The following is a 24,219-nucleotide window of genomic DNA, read 5'->3' as shown; positions in this document are numbered from 1 at the left end:
GTTATCTAAAAGTAATGAAGGTATAAACTATGTATCTATTATTTGAGAATAAAGTTTTCAAACAAGGAACTTATCATTTTGGAATTCTCCGGGAATCATAAATCAGGTAAGTGCAATAATTTTTACAAAAAAAAATTTGCTTGTAAATATTTTTTTTTCATTTGATGATGGTTCTCTACAGAATGGTTTTTTACGTCTGATTAAGAACTATAAAAATAATAAAAAAAGAAACAATATGAAAGTTTTTATTTCAATGTTAATAATTCTTAAAATCGTTTTTTTTATCCTAAGAATTCTTTATTTTCCGTTTTCTAGTTTATAATTTTTTGATAAAAATTGTTCTCAAAATACTTTTGAAAAATTAAATGGTATAACATTATGTGTTTATGTATACTTCTTGTATATTCCAATGTTTGAAATAATATGATTCAGAAAAGTATGGAATAAAAATTCGGTACTTACGACGTATTAACGCCACCGCCGCTACAGATTTGGCGGTTTTTAAGTGCCGCCAATCTACACTTAAAATTTTTGCGACAGTTCATAAAATAAAACACTTTATTTAAAATCAAAATAGTTAATTGGATTTCGGTGGAAAATCAGCTGATATAGAGTTTAGCATAGATTCAAAACAATCATATCGCCATATGAACTCTGATGAATAAGATTCCAAATGAAATAACATTTCCAAAACGTACATTTGCCAAGATAAAGTTTTATGTTGTGGGAATTGGTACATTTTCGCTTTTTCGGTAAAATATTTCCCTCCTGAAAAAATAAAATTGCATCTTGTTTTGTTTTTGGCAAATCCCAAAGACGAATATTCGTAGCACTAAAAATGGCGACAAAAAAGAATTGTTTTTTTTGTTTTTGTTTCGTCAGCATTCTTTATTTTACGTTTCTTAGTTTCTAAATAATGATTTTTATTGAAACTTGAAATTTTTTGATGAAAATTGTTGTCAAAAAACGTTGTTTACAAAATTAAATTTCATAAAATTATGAGGCTTATGTATACTTTTTGTTCATTTTAATTTTTGAACTAATATGATTCTTAAAACTATAGAATGTAAAGTTTAAATGGGCCTTTCATGTTATATCATTAAATTTAGTAACACTATTTCTCGGGCATTAGGTTTTAACTCTTATAAGAATATACATATTTTTTTCTGTTAATGTACAAATATTTTTCCGATGTGTTTTGGATATTCCTTCTCTAATAAAAAGAGATATCATTTTGTTTTCGGTTGTACAAGAAAGAAGATCAAGCATTTTTCTTTTTTAAATTTAATAAGCCACATTAAAGAAGGAACGTTGCAATGCTACATGCTACATTAACGACGTCTCCAGAGTAACTGAATGACTGTTCATATGGAAATCGCAGGTAAGCGTCTCATACAACAACGCCCCCTATAGTTCGTTGCGATCGCGAATAATATCTTTTTAGAATAAAAAGGTTCTAAAAAATTTCAGGGTGCTTAAAATGTGAAATAAATTAATTATACTTTAAAATAGTGATAACATGTCCTTCATAGTTTAAAAACTATTTCTATTGGGCTACTTCTATAATTATAACAATAATTTAATAATTATTATTATTTTACGTCTAAGTTTGAAGGAAAGTTACCGAAAGTAATTGCATAAATTATTTCAATTAGTTTTACGAAATATAAACATGAGCAATTAAAATATTGCAACTAATTGAATTTAAATATTAAATTCATTTTAATGAGAATCGTAAAATGATCCTTTGAAGTTTCTTTAAAAAAACGTCTTTTGTTTCTATAGTACAAATTCTGAATCTATAATTATCAAATCTTGCTTCAAAAACACAGGGAAAAAATAAGAGTTTTCTTTTTTTTTAATAATAATAATTGAAGAAAAATAATTTTTTTCCAATGCTGATAACAGTTTAAAGTCATTTTACCGCTACAATTCTAAAAGAACTCATTATCAATGTCAATATTATTCTTCCATTAAAAATAAGATAAACAAATTCAAAACTAAACACACGTTAAAGTAAAGCATTTTTTTAACGTTTATAAAAAAAAATGTAATTAAAATGCGAAATATGACACTATTTATATCGATCAATAACGAAATATAAATACGACTTTTGATTAAATTTTATCTGCGACAAAAAGAAAAGTTAGTCTAAAAAATGATAATAAGAAAAACGAAAAAGAAAAGGCGTAACTCAGTTAAATTCCGAAACTGGAACTAATGGAGCACACGGCTGTAGCAGACAACCGAAAATAACATTTCCGTGAAATATAAATTCACGAGTCTTATTTACAATACTTAATTTTTAAAGAATACCATATTCTTAAAACTGTTTTCTCCGTTATCTCTAGTTAATTTGATGTTAACTTTTCGAATTCATTTTCCAGGAATTATTTTCCAAGATTATGCTTTCTAGTGATGGGCTACCATTCTTCGTTTCATGACGTCACCAATGCCCATGTCCTGCTTCTGTCGGCTGTGTGTTGTATTCCGAAACGAAAAGTGTGAGAGATGTCTGTTGCTGAGAAAAGTAGTTGAGTGTATCCGTGTTTATAGTGAATAAGATTCGAAAATATTAAAATAATAGTTAGTTTAACTAAAACAATAAGAATGCCTCTCTTTGGGAAAAAAGATGCTCAGAGAAAAAAAGAAACCCCTAACGTAGAAGATAAATATGAGTTTAAGGACTTACTTGGCACGTAAGTATTCGATGTCGCATACAATTTTTCTACTTTGTTTTATTAAAATTGATTTGACTCACAATCGTTATTGCAATTTACATTATGCATTGTTTTTCATATCGATTTTTTTTACAGTTGCTACAAGGTAACGTGCTATTGATATGTACCTATGCTGTTGTAAACAATCCTTTCCATTTTGCTATGAAAGCATTTTATGCATTTATATTTGCTAAAAATCAACGTAATATGTAATTTTTTTTACCTCTGATTGATGTTTGTGCAATTACTCATTTTTATTATGATCAAAAAATCCCAAATTAATCTAGATCACAAAATCTTATTCATGATGTCTATTTTCAACTAATCACGTTGTTTTTGAAAAAAAACATGCTTGATGTCATTGTATTGTATTTGTCCTGTTTCTCGATTTTGAAGTATGATTGTTACCTTTAAAAATATAAATTATTCATTATGGTAAAAGAGGTCTATTTAATTGCATATTAAAATATTTTGACTACAATAACTTTAATTGTGCACCTATGTATTAAACAATTAATGTGCAACAGATATCAAATTGTTAAGATATAAAACTTAAAAGCATTTAAAACCCATATAGATTTTTTACGAAAATTGTTCGCCAAAAAAATTACAACTAATGTATTTTAGTTCGCCGGCCACAGAAAAAGGCTTCACGGGCCTCCAGTTGGTATTAACCACTAATCTAGAACGTTTATTTTCAATTTACTGCTTTCATAAATTTATTTTACATTTTATTCATTTAATCATTTGTTTATGATAAAAATTTTTATCTCTATCTACTTGAACATGCACAAAATTGCTTATTATAATTTAATATTGTATACCAATAATGTTATATGGGGCAAATATTTCATACAATCAAACTCATTTACTTACTGCTGTGAAATGACTACCTACTGGCATAACTATTACAGGGCTCAGAAAAACTCACTAAGAAAAGTATTTTTGCCATTTAGGTTATATTTTTTACCATTTCAATTGTTTACAGAAGTATAAAATGAATAATGTCCATACATTTTATACTTTCTCTCTTTTTTTGATCCTTTGACTGTGTATCCCATGATTTTCTAAAACAATTTAAATTTTCCTAAATTTGCCTACCTTGCAATATCGGCAGACCTGCATTTACTAAATTTACATATCGTTTCAGACACACAAAATTGCCCCCCTATTTTAATACTTATCCATAACCATCGGGTAATTTTTGGATCGTAAAACGATGTGAGCTTTAAGTAGCTATAATGTTGGACATTTTGCAATTCATCTACTATTAATCAAGTAAAATTAATAGCATACTCCACCACATTTTGAATTGCCCTACTTTTCAGAATTTTTTTTATAAAACATTATCAGTAAATGCTGATGGTTTATTTTACGTTTATTATTATTTTAATCAATCTGTTCCAATGTATATTACATTATATGCAGAACATATATTACATTATATTCATTTTTGTTTAAATATGCATTTATAACGAAATGGTTAACGTTGGCAGTAGGTTGACTTATTTTACATTATGTTTTTTACTATTTTAGAAAATTTGTAAAAATGTGGATGATTTTATTTTTGTCTAAATATGTGTGCCCCTGAAAATTTTTAATATTAATATTACTTGTGCCTACTGAGCAGATGGAACTTATATAAATCATAAGAGTATTTAAATTGATCAGCATCTGAAGTGCATTTTTCTTTTAAATAACTGGTAATAAAGTTTCTAAAAGGCTGTTCAAAAAATCACTGCTTTGCCTTCACAATTTAATATTCTGAAAACAGAAATCCCTGGTAGAAATTCTATAATAGAATTTATTTTTTTAATAAACTTGACAACCAGTTTTCGGTTTTTTTCCCCGAAATGTTAGTCAGCTTAAATGTGCCGATTCTATATGCGTGTAGTATTTAGACAAACTTTTAAGGATAAGTCATTGTAAAAATTGTTATTTCTAACGATGTTTAATGAAACACTTGTTTGTTCCCTTCAGCTCTATTGTTGTAGCCAATTTTTTTTTCTGCTTAATAGGGCCACTACTGATATTAAAAAATGTTCTTTCATGCAAAAATGCTCTTGCACATGTCATATTATTATAATGTAATGATTCTCATTTAACAATAGTTATTTCACATATTGTTTATTAATTTTGGTAAATTTTGCTTTGTTCCTATCTTCTTAGAGTTCAACTATAATCTTGAATGCAGCTGGCAATCTGGCAATGCAACAGCATAATTTAAAACCATCATTCGTATCATTATTTCATGAATTTGGTAGCAATTGATGATTAGATGAAGGAATATTTTCCGCAAGTTAAATAGTTTGGGTCATATTGCACCAACATTTTAAACAAAAGATCAAACACAAGAATAAAGTATCGTCTGAGCCTCCTAAAAATGCAGGCTTAAAAAACTTGATTTTCAATGTCAAAGAAAATTTGCCTACTGGCTAACTAAAGTACTATCTCTGCTGAAAAGTAGTTTTATACAGAGAAACCTCTCGGGAGCAGCCACTCTCTGCTCCAAAGTAAAATGGAGGTTGACCATTCTTAGGTTTTACCTCTCTAATTATCAAAGGAACATGGTTTTTTGCAAAAAATTTTATTTTAGTCAGTGTCATTTTCTTGGTACAGAAATGTCACTTGTGTTGTCGTTATGAAAACCAAATTGATGAACAAGGGCCGTCAACAAGGGTCTGTCCAGACATTTTGTGAAAGGTCCTGTTTTTATAAAATTGTGAAAAAACTACTCATAATTTGTGAATATAAAATAAGCATTAAGTCACATTCTTTCAACCAGGATCCTGCTTTTGTGAATTTATGTAAATAGGGACCTGTTATTCCAAAAATTGCTAAAAACCTTTTCAAGAAGTTTTGAAATTGTAAATAGACACAAGATTCTGCTCAACAATTGCTGCTACTAAATTAGAGATGCAACATACAAATATTTGGTATTTAGCCTATACTGCTGGCTCAACACAGAATATTCATTTTGGACAAATAATTGAAACAAAATCGCTCACCTTTTTAATAATTTCAATTGACATCTTTTAAATAACCCAGCTTAGTTATGTATCACTTTTAATCTGTTACGCATTAAGTAAACTTAAACAATTCTTAAATTTAAAATATTTTATTTAAGAAATTGCCTTTAATTATTTTTTATTTACATAATATTCTATTAATTAATTTTATGAATAAATATAAATTGATCAATTAGGTATTTATTTAAAAAAATATGTTATTTAATATCAATAAGAATGTGCACATGATGTTTGTAGCAGTAGAAATATTTTCTTAGAATACTACATTTGGAATTTAAACTTAGGGAAACTTAGTTCATTTCGAGCCGTCTTTCTTTCTTTTCTTTTTTCTCTCGGGAAGGGTTTATTCGATTAACAAAACAATAATGAAGATTGAAAAAAATTGTAAAGGGTACGTTTTTATGGAAAGATATTTTGTGAAGGGTTTGTTAATGGACCCAAATTTCTTCTAAACAGACCCCTGGTCAATAAAAATTATCCCTACTGATGTAATTATGTGTAAAAACAAATTTACCAATTATGAATGATAGAACTATTTTAAACAAATGAACTATTATGTTTTTGTGTAAGTTAGCATTTAATTTTAAATCATAAAAATGAGTTAGCATTCAAAAATGAGAAGAGGTTTGTTTGTTTGAGATGCTAAGTTTTTGTTCTAAAATAACTTTTTTTTCTCTTCTAATTTGACTTTCAACTCTAAAAATAAATCATTAATGGCATCGTGTTTAGTGCATTTTAACTGCAGCATGAGGTTTGTAGATCTCTTTCGGATATCATTAAAAAGCGCTCTCTAAATCAGAACCTCACACAAATATTTTGAATACCTACTTATTTGTATTGATATATATATTTTTTGTGTTTCCTTATTAGACCTTTTCTGCATTTTGTGCAGAAGTCTGTCTGGTCACTTGGAGAGGTTTTGATGGTCTCTCTTTTAAAGGTTTACTTTAACACCAAGTCTATAGAAAAAATTCTGTACCTCCCAAAAGTGCTTGCTACATAGAGTTAGTCTTTCATGGAGGTTTCACAATCTTTGCTTTTTGTTTGAAAAATAAAAAATTATTTTCTTGCATTTTCGATTTGCTGTCACTTTCTTTTATTTTGACTGCATTTAATGTGGAAACCAGCATATAGGATAATTGTATTGCTTTACCTGAGCCATCTTTCAAAAGAGATATTATTCTTAGCGATGTTCCTATTTTAATACCTGAATCTCTTCTTTTTATTTTAGAATAACTATAAAATCATTCAGTCTAAATAATTTCTGCCAAAATCACAAAAATAGGTATGATTGAATTCTTTTGTAAATTTTTCTGTTTTTCTAATTAATAGCCAATCTACATTTTCGTGCTTGCCTTCTAGCACCGATATTTATTGTAACAAATACTGTATGTCTCCATACATGCAGCCTAGAATGATTTGTTGCAGAGAACCAGTGTTCTTAATTAGCAGAAACCCTTAAAATATTCCTAATACCATCTCATATTACCATTAAATTCTAGGTATATATATTTTAGTCGAACTAACTTTATTACCATTGTGACTTTTTCTTTAAGTATTAATTTGACAAGATTCACATTTGTGATTTTGTAAACCTAATCTCGCCATTTTTTCCACACTTTTAATATAGTTATATTTAGTTCAAGTTTGTAACAATAAATTTTTATTTATAGAGTGACGAGCTTATACTGAGATATTAGTGATGTATCCGTAAAGAAAATAAAGATAAGTTCATTAGAATCTCAGATTTGGGCATAAACAAATTTAAACTATCAATAACACTTCATTGCAGCACTGGAAAGAAATGAAAATAAATTTATGATTAATGTGTTTACTATAAAATCTGTGCATAGTTGCCAAATCATCTGTTATAATCATACTGAAGCATACCTTGTTACAAAATAATGATTTTCCGCATGTGCATCCTTCTGTCGTTATTATTTAAATAATGCAATGTTGCTGCTAGATCATTCAGGTTAAATACTTTTTTCACAGGGATGGTAAATTTATTCCACATTGGAATGTTTATTCCGCTTTGAAAAGTTAATTCCATTTTGGAATAAATAGGTTTCTTCAAAACCAAATTTAAGACTCTTTTCAAAACTCTCGTATTTTTGAAAAAGATTATCAAATATTAAAATATTGTTTTAAATAGTTTATTAATGAAGTTTAGTTTAAATAATTTCCAAGCTATTTAATGTATTATTTCTAAATATGTAATAATAGTAAATAAGTTGTAATAAAATAGTAAAACCTAAAATGTAACAAATAGGAAAAAGTAAATTTAATGCATTTCTTAAGAAATTGAAATAACTGTAGTCCTTCAATATTTTAAGTAAATAGGTATAGCAAAGCCTTATTTTATAATTATATAAAGACATTTTAAAATATCATAATCAAACTTTATGAATAGTACGTATTACTAAATTTAGAAATTATATATTAGGCATATATACTACTACAAGTCACATATTGAAATCACAGTTACAAATAGCATACTGATTTTTATAATCAAATAATATAAGTAGGAATACTCAATCTGACTCTTAAATAATATGATATACTGTTTTTTCAGTATAAAACTAAAGTAAATAATGTGGAAATAATTATTTTTCTTTAAAAAAATATGTTAAATTTTTTGACTTTCTGGTTCTCTATTAAGTTTGATTAATTCAATTTTAAGCTATTCTTATAATATTGCTAAACAACTGTATTAATCACGTTTAGTCCCTTCCAGTTTTTCCACTTTTTCAGTTTTTTTTTTTTTTTTTTCTTTCTAGTTTTTACCAGTCACTTGGTACAAATAGGAAGACTCTTAATTTATTTTTCTTAAAAATACCATATAGTTATTATTTTATTTACTTTAGGGGTGCCTTTTCTCAAGTAGTACTAGCTGAAAGTAAAGAGGAAAGTTCCAAAATGTATGCGATAAAGTGCATTGACAAGAAAGCTTTGAAAGGAAAGGAAGATTCTTTAGAAAATGAAATTAAAGTTCTTAGGAGGTAACTAGAAATTGAAATTCGCTTCATCTTTTTTCTTTTTTTAAAAAAAGATTATTAATGTAAACGTACTTATCTGTCTGTGTTAGCATATGAAAGTTTTTGATGCTTAAATTAAATATTATTTAATATTAGATCTTATTTCTAACATTTGTTTACATATGAATTTAATTTTGCTAGAAAATTTCTCAAGTAGGGAAATAAATTATTGGCTGGATATGCATTTGAATAACAAAATGTATGAAGATGAGGAAGAAATGTTTAAATTTAATTTGAGCCTCTAAAAACCTGAATTTTGATACAGTAAATAAGTTGGTCTTAAAATTTGTTCAAAACGATTTTAAGCTTCTATATTGTATATGTTAAAACTCTTATTGTAATTTACATTGAAATGTTGAAAGATTTTATCTGATTTGTAAAATACTTTGTTTATAACCATTTGAGATGGTAACTTATCCTATCTTTAAAAAGTTATAGCAAGCATTTTTTAAATTGTCCAAATTAGAATTGTGAAAGAGAATGATAGTGGAATAAGTTAAAATACTTAGTGAAGTTTCCTTTAGATCTAATTATTTTCCCTCTGTGTCAAAATTATGTTAGCTGTACCGTATTGAGCAAAGTTTCATTTTTTTTTTTTAACAGCCAAAGAGCAAGTAACTACGCTAGAGTTGCATACATTATTGCTTAACTGATTAAGGTATTTAAATATGAAAATTAAAATAAAGTTATATTTTTAAAGTTTTCTACTTGAAATTATTTCTTAGCATGAAAACTACCCTTTTATCTTGGTAAGGGTGCCAAGTATAGTTATCAGTTTTTTAAAGCTCTTTATTTCTCAAAATATATAATTATTTAGTATAGTTTTGTGTAAAATAAGATGCTTAAAATAGTTGAGATTAATATTAACAGTGAAAGATAAATTCCCCTTTTTAATTTTGTAATTTCATCCGATAAAGATGCGTATAGGATGCTATGATAATTTATCAGTATAAATAACCAATTTTGTAGCTCCTTTTTGGTAAAATTTGGTTTCCAGCATATCATAGATTGCTCATGTGACATAACTCTCTAAACCACAATGATTTACGAACCTTTACACACAAGTAGTGTTTGTGTTAGACAAGCTTACAATGACCACTTTGACTCTTGATTCTACAAAGTTTAAGTGTGATTGCCCGGTACAATTATTCTGAATTTGTTTCAAATAGTGCTAGGGAACATGTTTGCTGTATAATTAAAGAGTTATATTTATTGTTAGGGAAGAGATTAAATATAGCTGTGGAGTTAATTTTATAATTGAATGCATTTATTATTTCTGTGCATCCACTAAAGTGTTGATAAAAGATTGGCTTAAGTTTATGAACAATTTTGTAGGGAAAAAAATTGAATGTGTGTTTTATATGTAAATAACTTCAATGTCTTTATATTTTGTTGTTGATTTTTATGTGTTGATTATTTTATCTTTTTTTCTGCAGTGCATGTTTAACATGCAAGTTATATTGCTATATTTTTATGACATTTGCTGCAGAGTGGTAAAAAACTAACATTTGATCTATCATTTTTTATTTAGGAAATGCATATTTTTTGTTGTTAAATAATAGTTTAGTGTATGAATATTGTTGTATTTTTATGCAATTTGTAGCTCTCATTTTTTAGTCTACAAATGCCTAATAATACATTTTTGTTAAATCTAATAATGTAATATATTTTTATCTTAGTGTATTATTTAAAATTAAATTAAAATATATTAAATTACTATAAACAAATTTTAATCATTTTTATATTGTAATGAAGAAAGCATAAGCGTACTGTATGTTAAAGCATGTATATTGTGTAAAAAGGAGTGAAATTATTCATAAAATTATATTTTTATCAGTATGATCAAAAGGTTTCTTATCATACATGATGCTTGTCTGCGAAAGATTTTGATTTTCATTCATAATTTATCTAACTATGCCTTGTTTTTGAATAAGCAAAAAATTAGCTAAATCCCTCAATAAAAAATTGTGTGGAAAAAAAACCTTAAGACAGAAGCTTAAGATAAGCGTATGGCGACCAACATCCTCTGTAACTATAATGTTTTTAAAAGTGAGATATGTTGAAAATTATTTGAACTAGTTAAAAGTGTTTTGTTTAAGATGATGCAGGGTGTCAATTCCATTTACTCCAAAAACATTATCTTATCAGGAGCCTGTTTATATTTGTTTTGAGTCCATTAACAGGCCCTTCAAACAATAATTTTTTTAAAAGCAGACTTTTCAAAATATTTTTAACTTTAAAAATGGATCCTTTACAAAATTCTTCCATTGAGAATTTTGTGAGATTTTTCAGAAATAGTCTATGATGTCCCTAATAGACTCTCTGTTTCTACTAGAAGAGAAGAAATATTTGTAATTAGTTTTATATTAATTTCTTATGTATTTATATGAATAATTCCTCTTTTTATCCCAAAATTACATTTTAATTAGTTAAAATTACAAAACAGAAATATATTTGCTCATAAACTGGACATTGGTGAAAGAAACTTAATTTAAGTCTAAATTTAAAATCATCAAATGTATTAGTATATTTTTGAGAAATTGACAAAGGCAGAACCTTTCCCCCTGCTTAGTGTTTAAACTTAAACAAACTTTATGAAAAAAAACTAAATTGTGTGATGTTTTTATTGTTTAACATTTTATGTACCTTTTTTTGTAAAAATAAGTTAAAAATGAAATATTTTGTTTACTTATTTAATTATTCACAGATTGAAGCATCCCAACATTGTGCAACTTGTGGAAACTTTTGAAGATAAAAATAAGGTTTATCTTGTTATGGAATTGTAAGTATCTACCTCCTAAGTTGATGCGTCTCAAAATTATATGCTGATAGCAATAATTTAATTTATTACATTTCATAACTCATTTTATATTTTTCATAGAAATCATATAATGTTTCTTATGAAGCTCATTTTATAATCTATGATAAATTGCTTTAAAGTAATAGTTTTCCCTAATTATATTTTTAAAAAATTATTTTGTTTTCTGAAAATCAACGTAAATTTTAATAATTTTTTTCCATTCATTTAAAAGTAAAGCATTTATTGTTCCATTGAAATATTAAATTTTATTTATCTATATTGGGATCAATCTTCAATTTCGTGCATGATACATTTTTGCTAAGAAATATGTTTTAGAATTCAATGCAGTGTATCATAAGTATATTTCTATGCTATATTCAAGAGGGATTTAATAATATGTGTATCTAATGAAGTTTATATTTTTTTACTAATTATGTTTCATATCTAACCAATTTTTTTACATTAATCTAAGAAGGAAAAATCTAAAATAATAATTCCTTTAAAATAGTATAAATGTATTCATTATCTTTAGTACAGTATAATTTTGAAAACCCAAACTTCTCAAGTCTGGAAATCTTGAAAATCCTGAATTTTTTTTTCAACTCGTGACAAATAAAATTAGCTATATCAATTATCTTCACTCCTCATTTATGCCAACGATAACTAAGTTAGCAGCAAGGATATTCAATGCCACCTGCATACTGCAGTTAAGGACAGAGTCTGCTTATATGTATCTTGTTGCATATTTAACCTATCAGAATTGAAATTTGCTCGTTGATAATTTCACTATCTCTCAGTGGCGTGACAGCCCCTAGAGGGCCAAGGCCTACTGGGCCCATCTCAGTTTTCTTGACCTTGCGCTCTGGGGTGCAGGGGCAGATGTTCCGGTCAGGTGGTCCGCTGAACGTGGAACCCCCAGTCTTTAGTTCCCAAGCATGTTTGGCACTCATTTATCGACCCACTGAAGGGATGAAAGGCTGAGTCAACCTTGCCTGGCCCAAGGATCGAACCCAGGACATGTGGCAGGGGAGCCCGAAGCTCGCCCACTCAGCCACCGGGCGTCTGATAATTTCACAGAGAGTGAAAATATTGCTTTTAAAATGTTTGTTAAACCTGTTATTTCAATCTGCAGTTTATCAAAAAGATTTCTTGCTAAAATTAGCCAATTAATGTTGAAATAATAACAAATCTGAATTAGTTACTGTTGCTTTAATTCTGTCAATACATTCAGCTGTTTTTGAAAGATATTTTAAAATTTGGAATCAAATAGAATTCCAAGATTTTGTAAAGGACATCTTTTTTATGTCAGTTAATAAGTTGCAAATAATAGAATCAAACGTTTTTATTTTAAGGAAAATATGTTTGTGGGTTGGGGGACAATCAAGAGAAGAAGAAAAAACTGTTCAGCTTACATTTCCTGGAAATTTCTTGTTTTATGTAGTGCATATTCATTCCATTTCAAATTAGGCACTAAAAACGGGTAACTTAAGAGGGCAGTGCATAAATGAATTTCAAATATTATTAATTTATATCTTTTTCTGTCTGTGTTTGCATTCATACATTTTACATTATGAAAAATAATTATTACAATTTCAAGCAAAGATTTGGTGTTCAAAGAGCTACTGATTATGTTTTATATAGATATATTACACCCTACTCTAAATGACTATCGTTGTTCATATATTATTTATTATTGCATTTCATACAGTTCTGTTCTTTCTGGTTTATTTACATCTTTTTAATATTTTTTTCAAGAGTAACTGGTGGTGAGTTATTTGATAGAATTGTTGAAAAAGGGAGTTATACAGAAAAAGATGCTAGTCACTTAATTCGCCAGATTTTAGAAGCTGTAGATTACATGCATTCCCAAGGTGTTGTCCACAGAGATTTAAAGGTATTTTAAGTTCTAAAATAATTTAAAATGTAGTTATTTTTGGAAATGTTATACAGTATAGTTTTATTTATTTATTCAACTAATGCATTTATTGATCATTCTTATATTTAGTATAACTACACCATAGTCAGCTGATCCATTAATAGTTTTTAATTTGATTTAAGCAGAAAACCACTTGTACTTACTTTTAGTAATTTTAATGTGTAAACTATTGGAGTCTCTTAATTATATCCTTAGTTCAAATTCATCTACAAATATTGCCTTGTTGCTTTCAAATCATCACATTTCTTCAATTAATAAAAAATATATTCCAGAAGTTTCAAGTAATTTTCAATAAAAAAATAAGTAAGGGAAGTAATTAATAGAGAAATAAATGAAATTATTTTTATCTTGTCTCAAACCTGTTATGCCTGTTTTTTTTTTCTCTTTATAATTGAATTAAATATATGGCTTTATAGTACCAAGTCCAGAAAAGACATTTTGCGCCAAACAAACGGTTTATAAAAACAAATCAAACGGTAAGATACAAACCTACAAATTTATCTCACTAAAACACATGTAATTGTTATCACATTTCATAATGCACAAATGTTTTTAAAAGTTAATAAAACTAGATAGAATTGTGAACAGATTAAAATTGCGCTAAATAAGTTGAAGTGTTGCATAGGTAATGTGATATGAAGTTAATTAAAAACAGTTATATATAGTGTCAAACACCAATAGTGTGTAAAAATACAACGATGTTAACATTCTGGGCCTCATCTAACAAATCTTTCTTACCTAAAATAGAGCAACCGAAACAAGTAAGTGTTTAAAATATGGGCAAACAATCAAATTGTTATGAATCTTGAATAAAATGTTACATTTGAGTGAAGGAGGTTCACCGAACAACAAATGAACATGAGTCAATCAAGTCTGGTTGATTCAAAGGTGGGTCAGCTTATGTAGACAATGCATGTAAAAGGTTAAAATTTGCATGCAATTTGTTATTAATTTTAAGAATCCACTGTTTTTGCTATAGAGATGTTATAAACTGTCAAACATGTAATTTTATGTCTGAAAAGGATGCAGATTTAAATAGGGCAATAGTGGCAAATTGAGTTTCAGAATAAGTCTAGATCCCATCGTTGTCTAGAATCTCAATGTAACTTGAGACCCAGGAAAACTAAGTATCAAACCCACGTTTATCAAGATGAATTAATAAATGCTGAAATTTTTAGCCATCTCTAAATATTGGGACATACTGTGAAAAGAGGTGTCAATAAAGTTGAAGAGAGCTCTAATTGACTATCTCAGAACTTGAAGTTTTTCACGTATCTTAAGTTAATATATTTAATTTTATTTTTAGCCAGAGAATTTACTGTATTATAGTCCAGATGAAGATTCCAAGATCATGATTAGTGATTTCGGTCTCTCCAAAATGGAAGATTCAGGAATAATGGCTACTGCATGTGGTACACCTGGATATGTAGGTCTGTGAGATTTTCCATTCATGTATGATTTTTCCTCGCAATCTTGAATGAAATTAGTTTTCTTTCCGAATAAAATATTTTGTTAAGTCAATTGATGATCTATCTCCCAGTATATTCAGATAAATATTTGGTGTACCAGTTCTAAAAATCACCTGAACAAAACAAAAATTATGTTTTCAAATGTAAAAGAAATTAAATCTTAAGCATTACATAAAAAAGGAATTCCTTGAGAGTGATGTTAGACAAAATTTAATGAACTTCTGTTATGTTACTATATTTTGTCATTAACATATAGAGATCTTCTAAGTACAAGCTTAAAGGAGAAATAGGGCACATAAAAATTGACATTTAAATAGCAACTTATGTCAGCAAATGTCCTTGTACTCCACTTGGAATCCTACACATCATAAACTGGCTGTTCATCCCTATTTGAACTGGTACTTTTATTTATCTAAACTACCGTAGTTTTATATAATTGCATTATAATATGTCAAGATATTATAACATTGTAATTTGATTATTTTTAAACTTATCTTGCTGAGCTCACCAAATCATTGAATTATGATAAAACAGCATTCATTTGAAAATTAAATAAAATTGATTTAATTATTTTTTATATTTTAGTTATTTAATAGTATATGACAACCCTGTCTCTCGTTATGAGTCTAGAAAATAACAAATTTGTAACTGACTTGATTCTAGAATACCTTATTTTATGGAAAATATGAAGATCCATTTGTTTCATTAAATTATATAGTTACTGCCTCAATGTTTGTGATTTTTCCAGCAATATTGCAATGCAACCAAATGAGGATTTAATTTCATTGAATCAATGTACTTTTGAGAAGTCATGATAACAGTGCTTTAAATTTCAAATTTCTTGCATCTCAACATGTTTTATATTTCCATTATTACATGTGGGACAATATCTAAGTTTGTTTCTTGTTTCAGCTCCTGAAGTTCTTGCACAAAAACCATATGGCAAAGCTGTGGATGTTTGGTCAATAGGAGTCATTGCTTATATCCTGTAAGTAATGATTGATGTGTGTCTTGATTAGTTGTATCGTATAAATGAATTTTATTCATTACCTTGTGAAACCTCTCTTGTCTTCTTTTTTTTTAGTAGTAGGGGACTAACAAAAGGAAAAAACTTAAGAGACTTTTTGCCTATTTATCTCACTCAACAGAAAGAAAAGTATATTCCTCATTTTATAGTACAGTACAGAACCCGTTATCCGGAAATCAGAAAACCAAAAAACCAGAACAAAATTCGATAAATTTTCCTGCCATTTTTTTTTTAAAAAAATGCTTTTCCCTCATGAGATTTTAGGATTTTTCTTTCTTTTTTGAAAGATGTTTACCTTACCATCATTTTGGAAATAATCATTAGTGTATTACTTAATCATTTTTTCTTCTTTTTAAGATTATTTCCAAATATTTTTTTTTTTAGTTGGGTTTAACAATAAAAAAAAAACGGTTTTTTGTAGCGATTCAGAAAACCGGAAAAATCAGTTATCCTGAATAGCGATGGTCCCGATCGTTTTAATCTGTTTCCTACTGTATTTTACAATCTATCTTGCAGAATATTTGCCAGAGTAATCTGTTCAGTTGAACCGACATTGCAATAAAAAATTTTACTATCACATGAAATAGTTAAACTATCCATTGTGATAGTTATTCTCATTATAAAGTTATGCTTGAAATGAAACATAGAGTGTTCTAAACTTTTAATTAAACATTTTATTGATTAGATGGGAGGTTAAAATTTGTGCTTTAAGAAATGTTTGAATAAATTAAAATATTTTTCACTTGCATTTTTATTAGAATATAACCTATATTTAGACTATAACCTTATATTTTTGTTAAAATATTTTGATATAACCTATTAGAAATATGCTAAATTTATAATTTTAGCTTTTTCTATCGTTATGAAACACTATCAATGTGAAAGAATCAGGCATTAAAAAAAACTTGCACTAAATTTATAAAAATTTATCCTCATGCTCCTTTGTAAACTGGAGACGTCTGCTCTTGTTCAAGGCTGACAGCAGAGGCTTTTGAACAGGTCGTCCGCTCCCATGCAGTGCAATGTGCGGCTCGCAGTTCATTCAGAAAAGTTCGCAATTGCATCTTCATTAAGATTCCCCGTTATTTGACGCACTGTTGCTCTGCTGTTGGACTGGACTACTATGGCAAGTCTCCTTTCAGCATGAGCATTCAGTAGCCTATGGAGATTGCAAGTCTGACGTTGAGACTCTGCTTTTTGCTTCGAAGTCCACTCTCTGTACACGTTAATAACTGCTGCTGTCAAACTCTTCACAAGAGCAGTCGTTTTGCTGATACTGGTTGCAGCGCTTCGAGCTGGTTGCAGCTGTCTCACCCCCTAGTGGCAACACTGTTACGCAATAGCTCATTATGCATAAAACTGTCAAGTAGTCATAATAATTTGACTTGTTTTTTTAACTTTGTTAAGATTTGAGAATTAGCATGTCCTTCTTATAAGTGAACATATCTCTTTAGCGAATATCTAAATTTGAAAATATCCTTGTAGCAAATATCTCTGCCCTAAACCATGTATCCATTTTACTAAGAATTCTCTAAATTAAATTTTCACACAAGAATAAAATATCTTATGCCTAAACCAAATATTTCAGCTTAATTATTAATAACATGATTTTATACAAGAATTTCCATAACGAAGACTATTTTTATGAATAGGTTTATGGTTACTAAAACTCTGAATATGACTGTGCTGAACACAGATGAATGTTGCCTCGCAAAATGCCCTAGTCTGTTTGCAGAGTAGTAAAAAATTTCGCCTTGCCGGGTAATGACAGACTAATTCAAATTTGGCCGAGTGCCAAGTAATTTCCTGGGTACCCAGTATATCCCTGGTTTTAAATTAACTGTTATATTATATTATACTTTTCTTTCATTTCTCTCCTTTTAGTTGTATTAAATTTTAAATTAAATTTTATTTAAATTTTAATTAAATTTTATTTAAATTTTATTTAATTTTATTTAACTATTTTTGAGTAATTTTTATTTAAATTATTTTTGAGTAAATTTATATTATTACTAGTTTATATGATTTGAATTTGGTTTTAGCTGCCTTGAGCGCTATTCCAATTTGAATTAATGTATTTAAGGTTGTTTTCATTTTTACCTTCTATTTAATTAATTTCACTTAAGAATTTGAATTTACGTTTGGATATACTATAATTATATAATGAACTTTAAAATATGATTAATCATATGATTTTGAAATCTATTCTGCTGATCTTAGCTTTCTGTTTAATCTTAAAAACTTTTCTATAATTTAACAATTAAATTTATTACTCTTAAAATTTTGACTCTAATTTTTTCTTCTTATTCTCAAATAATTGGGAGATGTTTTAAGTATTTCTTTCCTCTCTTTAAATCTTTTTAGTAAGTAAAAATCAAGATTTAAAAAATATTTGTTCCGTTGTTCAAAATTACTAAAATTGAACATTAAGATTTTTTTTAAATTGTTTTATTCCAAGTGAGCATTGATCCTAATTTTTCTCATCCAATATGTAATAAAAAATAATCATTTATCAAATTTGTAATTTATTTTATGATACTTATGTTGATCTAATTTGATTATTATTTTTTAACATTTTAATTTATGTTTAGCGTAGTTTGCTTTTGTTTCTTTAATTTTCTTTTAATTTTAAACTTAATTTTACTAAACACTTTTTAATGAAAACGGGTTTTCATTAAAAAGAAACTTGTTTGATTAAAAAGTTTGAAACACATTTGTCAAAACGTGTTAAATCATTTAAGATAAGTTCAAAATTTGTGTGTTTTTTTCTTATTATTTAATATTTTATGATTAGCTTCTGTTAAAAAAAAATTTTGAAAAAGATATTTTGGATTTTTAGCTCAAAAGTCTAAAAATCACGGAAAAGTTGAGAAAGTTTCTTTCATATTTTTCCCAGATTCTTTTGTTTGTATGTTTTTAAATCCTCTTGATATTTTTAATAATTTTTAAATTTATGTTTAAAGCCTTTGTGGATACCCTCCATTTTATGATGAAAATGATGCCAATTTATTTGCACAAATTCTTAAAGGGGAATTTGAATTTGACTCACCATATTGGGATGAAATTTCAGATTCAGGTATTAATTTTCCCTTTAAATACACTACTTGTTATTTATGTTCATCCGTGCTTTTCATTAAAATGTAATTAATTTTTAATTAAGGCAATTTTTTTTATTATCTATGTGCATGGAATTTAAATTTTTCTGTATTATTGCAGTTTTGTATAATAAATCAGCTTTTCTCCCTGCTATATTTCAGAAAAATGATGGTAGTTTCTCTGCATTTATGTCCAGGTCCTTAATTATAAAATTGAAATTGAACATTTTCTAGTGTTACTTGAAATGTAAATTCTATTTCTAAATTTTCATTCTAATAGGTTGTAATTTTATAACTATGCAGAGAAATATAAAATTTTAAGCTCAGCTGAATATTGAATGTAGTTTGTATAATTGTCCTAAAAGAAAGAAAGGGAAAAGTAGATTTTAAGTATTAGTGAGAATGTTAATGAATTCATTTAACTTAAATACTTCATAATCTGTAGTTACATGTAAAAAATTGCTCAAATTAAGTGCAATTTTGTATAAAAGGACCATTATAATATTAATAGAATTAAATACAAAATGCATATTTAAGAATCGTGTAGGTATGTTTTCAATGTAAATAGGATACCATTTGTCACCTTAATAGGTTTCTTTGCATCTTAATTAAAATACATTATATTTCAAACTTGATTATTCATTTATTTTAATGTATTATGTTCTTTTTTGTTTATCTGACAGCAAAAGATTTCATTAGACATCTAATATGTGTCGATATGGAAAAAAGATACACGTGTAAACAAGCATTGGCACATCCATGGTAAATTCTATATTCTTAAAATTGAAATACGATCTATTTAGTGTACAATATTATCTCTTCCATTTTAATCTTAAAACTTGTGATTTCATTTAGGATTAGCGGCAATACTGCTAGTGACAAAAATATTCAAGCCAGTGTCAGTGAACAGTTGAAGAAAAATTTTGCCAAAACTAAGTGGAGGGTATGAAATTTTTAGCAACTTTTTAATAATTTTTTGTGTTTAGAAATATAATTAATATGAATATTGCTTTTGTATTCATATTAATTTCATTTTCTCTTTTATATAGTTTATTTTATTAATTTCTTTGTCCCTTTTATATAGTTTATTAATTTCTTTGTCCTTTTTTATGATCTGGTCATATAGTTGAAATCAGTATATCCGAGAAGAAACTTTTTTTCTTTGAAACTCTTCAATTCTGTCTTCTTTTTTTTAAATTTTCAGCTAACTTATTTTAATTCAAGGCATAGATTTATAAAGACTAATTCAATTTTCAACTTTTTAAAAATGTTTGTATAAAATACTAATAAGTTAAAGTTAAGTAGTAATCTTTAAATTAAGGTATTTAGTTAACACTTAATTATATTAAATTGTTATATCAATTTTATTTAGAAAACATTAATGTTTCATAATTTTAACTTTAATTAAATTTAATCAACTAAACTTTAAAAGTATATATTTAAAATACTATCAGCTTAATTATTATTTTGTCATGCCATTCTTATTTCTGTTGTTTCATGTTATCTGTTCAAAACATAAAGCAGCCTTTAAAAATACATATCAACATACAGTGACACATGAATAAAATACAAGTGATTAGATGAACAAACAAGGTAACGTACTAACAACTACACATCATAGAGTCCTGTGCGAGACTCCTTTTCTAGAAAACTTACATTGCAACTTTATCAAAACAAAAGGAGAGAGAGCTCTATTAAGTCTCTGCCTTTTAAACATCGAGATTCAACGTAATTGACCAATTACAAGCTATACTGAGCATCTTACATAAATTATCTTTACAAGCAGGTAAAGAGTTGAGTAGTAACTGGCTTCAACCCATGAGAAAAACATTTTTTCACGAGCGCAGTTTGTTACCACTCCTGATGAACACCTGACATTGAACTTTTATGACATCAACCTATGACTTTACAAAAGGACTGACTCTACAAAGCAACGAGCATAGATTCGACTGATTTGACGCGATTATCAATCATATTTCCAACAGAACTAACCCACATTTGCATAACATGGTGAGAAAAACCAATAAACCCTACCACGGTTAGCCTGGTGGCAAGGAGACTCTTGACATCATTATAAAATTATAACATCAGCACAGTGGTCGGTACGAGCCAGATGCAGAATTCGCATCAACATGCCATCGCTGGGCTTCAAACTCTGGGTCATTAAGAGGCGTGCATTCTATCCAATGAGCTATCATGGCACAACTTTTAATATTTGATCAGGTTCTTCATATTTTGCACTCCTTATTTATGTTGTTTATATTTACAGCAAGCTTATAATGCCACTGCCGTGATTCGCCAGATGAGGAAGTTAGCAATGTCAAGCACTGGGAACTCAATGGACAGCAGCACAAACCTACTCGGAACTTCCTCACAGGCTCTTAATTCGACAGCTGGAGCAACGTCTCTTTCCAACAAAACACCTAGCAGCACAGCAACACCAACAAATTAGGTTGTTTATTTATGATATGTATAATGAAGCAGTCAAGGACATATGACTGAGGGTTATTTGTGAAAGAGAAAAATCTGACTGAAGAGTTATGCAGACACATATTGCTTCAAACTGCATGCCCTTGGTGTAATTTACATTGTAATTTAACAAAAAATATATATATACTATAAATATGTATACATACAGTACTATGGAGGCAATGGAAATATTAGGAAATCCGATTTTTTCCCTCTGAATGTACATAAGAAACAATGCAATACTACTAGTATTTTATTTCTTGTTATCAACCTTTCCTTGCCATTTGTTTATGGGCTGGACACAATTTTAATACATTTAAATTTATTTACAGTGTTGTGGAGAAATAATGTATTGTTCTGACACTAACCGAGTGGTTATGTAGTATTTCTAATTATATACATAATTTTTACCTTATGAATTTAATCGCTGGTTTCATCAATTAAATTGAACTGTTCTTTTTAAAAAGAATTTGATTTTATTCATGAAAATAAGCTTTTTATCATCTTTTTTTTATATCAGAGCCTTAGATCTTGATAAACATGGGGACAAATATTATTTTATTAATGCCCTATTCTGCTCCAATTGTGTTGAAGCTTTTTAGATAAAAACTTTTAAAAATGACGTAAGAAGGTTTTAAGATGAAACCCTTAATGAAAGGTAAAAGTTTGAAATTGCTAATGTTATCTGCTGGGTTTTTTTTTTCTTGCTGATAATATTTATGTATACAGTCTTGTGTAAAATGGATATATACAGAGTTATACTACGCTGTTACATATGGAATTGGGTTATACTTTCCAGAAATTATTATATTGCAAATATAGTATGTATGAAAAGTAAAAAACACACAAAAAAAGTTAAACTTTATGGGCATAAAGATTATTCTGTTGTAAAATGATTATGAATGTGCAATGTGTTATTGCAAAATTGCTTAAGTAAGAATAAGAGTTTTTCTGATAATAATAATTAAAAAAAAAAGCTCAACTGAAATTCCACCAGTTGGTCGAAAATGCATTTACTTTGCTATATTTTTGTATTATGAAAGAAAACTCACTTCTTACTAAGCATTTTTGTAATAGTTATCAAGATTCAAAGTAATATAAAAACAATAATTCAGGTTGATTAATTTTATAATTGTCATATTAGTCATGCCTAAAATTCTTCCTTAGTCGTGATTTGGTGCATGACCACATCACACATACACAGTTTACGTCATAGAGCAAATGATGGTAGTGATATCCCTATCTCTATACAATGCTCTGCAACCCTTCAACTGTGAATAGATTTTTCCTGCCCTGGAACTTCCGAAACAGTACACTAAAATGGATTCTGATAATCTGAGATAGTTTAGAGAATGAACACTACTTTTGTGAGAGGTAATCTTTCCTGTATCAAGTACTGCAAAATCTGTAGATGATAGACCAGTTGGAAGGCCAGACAAATTTGAGAAAAAAAATCACATTTAGTGGATTAATGCAGTTTTTGTGGGCAGGTCCAGATGGATATTGGATTTTTCAAAGTAAATGCATTTTTAATCAACTGGTGGTTTTCAGTAGAGTTTATTTATTTTTTATAGTTATATTTAAAAAAAATCCTGATTCAATCTGTACCTTTCTTTCACGACTGCATTTTTCTAATATAAATACGTAATAATTAAAAACTAAACTGAACTCAGTGACGCGACTGTCCCTGGTGAGCCATATGCCTACTCTGTTCATCTTAGTTTTCTTGACCGTGGGCTCTGGGGTGCAGAGCAGAGATGCTCCACTTAGGTTGTCAGCCAAATGCAGACACCCAAGCATGCTTGGTATACTCATTTTATCTACCCATTGAAGGGATCGGAGGCTGAGTCAACTTTGCCCGATCTGAGGATAGAACCTCGAACTTGTGGCACAGAAGCCTGACCTCTCAGTCGTTGGTATCGCATAATATATATATTAAACATTGTGTTCTCATTTATTTCTTGCCTTTGATCTCAATTATTTTATTGGTCTCATCATGAAGACAAGATTTTTTAAGTATAAATGCAGTTTAATTATTGCAAAAAAAATATATTTTGTAATGTTTAATTTTTTTGTCACAAATATAAAATTTAATATTCTGTTTGATAATTATATGGCTTTACAGTTGTACATTTTCATTGCATTTAATGTACATTTACTGAAAGTTTTGTGTGCAGTCCATAAACAATGTACTTGTTTGTGTTTATAAATTTAAAATATACTGTAGAATATAAAAATCCCAAGAATATAAAACCTGGGAGAGTTGAATTTTTAAACAACCATAAATATAGTGATGCATATATAAATATATCTATATATAAGGAATTCAATGCCATTTACTATTTATGAAAAGTTCAGCTAAAAATATCTATTTTATTTCTATGTTCATTTCAAATGCTGCACAACTGTTTTTTGATGTATATTGTATCTGTGATGTAAAGTGTGTTCAAGTGCCATTTGCCACCCTAACTTGTTTAATAGAAGGTGGATTTTATTTTTAGTACTGTGTAATTGAAATTTAATTCTCAGTAATTGTTAGTTGAATTTACATATTGTCTATAAAAATGATTTCTGGTTTTAATTTTATTAACTATTTCCTTGTTATGCTGTGTAAATAAAATATGAGTGTTAATTCA

The 24,219-nt window shown here is 27.9% G+C and overlaps 1 protein-coding gene across 1 annotated transcript in view; it reads left to right on the top strand.

Annotated features, from left to right (window-relative positions):
- Positions 1–24,219, top strand: part of CaMKI (Calcium/calmodulin-dependent protein kinase I) — a 34,338-nt gene extending 10,119 nt beyond the window's left edge. Inside the window, exons 2-11 of the mRNA XM_016056982.4 lie at positions 2,388–2,699; positions 8,617–8,751; positions 11,495–11,569; positions 13,343–13,481; positions 14,830–14,953; positions 15,905–15,980; positions 18,983–19,095; positions 19,798–19,876; positions 19,970–20,057; positions 21,384–24,219. Coding sequence (XP_015912468.1) covers positions 2,611–2,699; positions 8,617–8,751; positions 11,495–11,569; positions 13,343–13,481; positions 14,830–14,953; positions 15,905–15,980; positions 18,983–19,095; positions 19,798–19,876; positions 19,970–20,057; positions 21,384–21,566 — 1,101 coding nt within the window. The 5' untranslated portion in view covers positions 2,388–2,610 and the 3' untranslated portion in view covers positions 21,567–24,219. The remainder of the gene's footprint in view (positions 1–2,387; positions 2,700–8,616; positions 8,752–11,494; positions 11,570–13,342; positions 13,482–14,829; positions 14,954–15,904; positions 15,981–18,982; positions 19,096–19,797; positions 19,877–19,969; positions 20,058–21,383) is intronic.

The sequence above is a fragment of the Parasteatoda tepidariorum genome, chromosome 1 (assembly GCF_982258835.1).
Source record: "Parasteatoda tepidariorum strain Cologne lab strain chromosome 1, Ptep-v5.0, whole genome shotgun sequence".
Lineage (NCBI taxonomy): Eukaryota > Metazoa > Arthropoda > Arachnida > Araneae > Theridiidae > Parasteatoda > Parasteatoda tepidariorum.
Note: the sequence above shows the minus strand (reverse complement) of the source record. Positions and strands in the feature narration are given on the sequence as shown.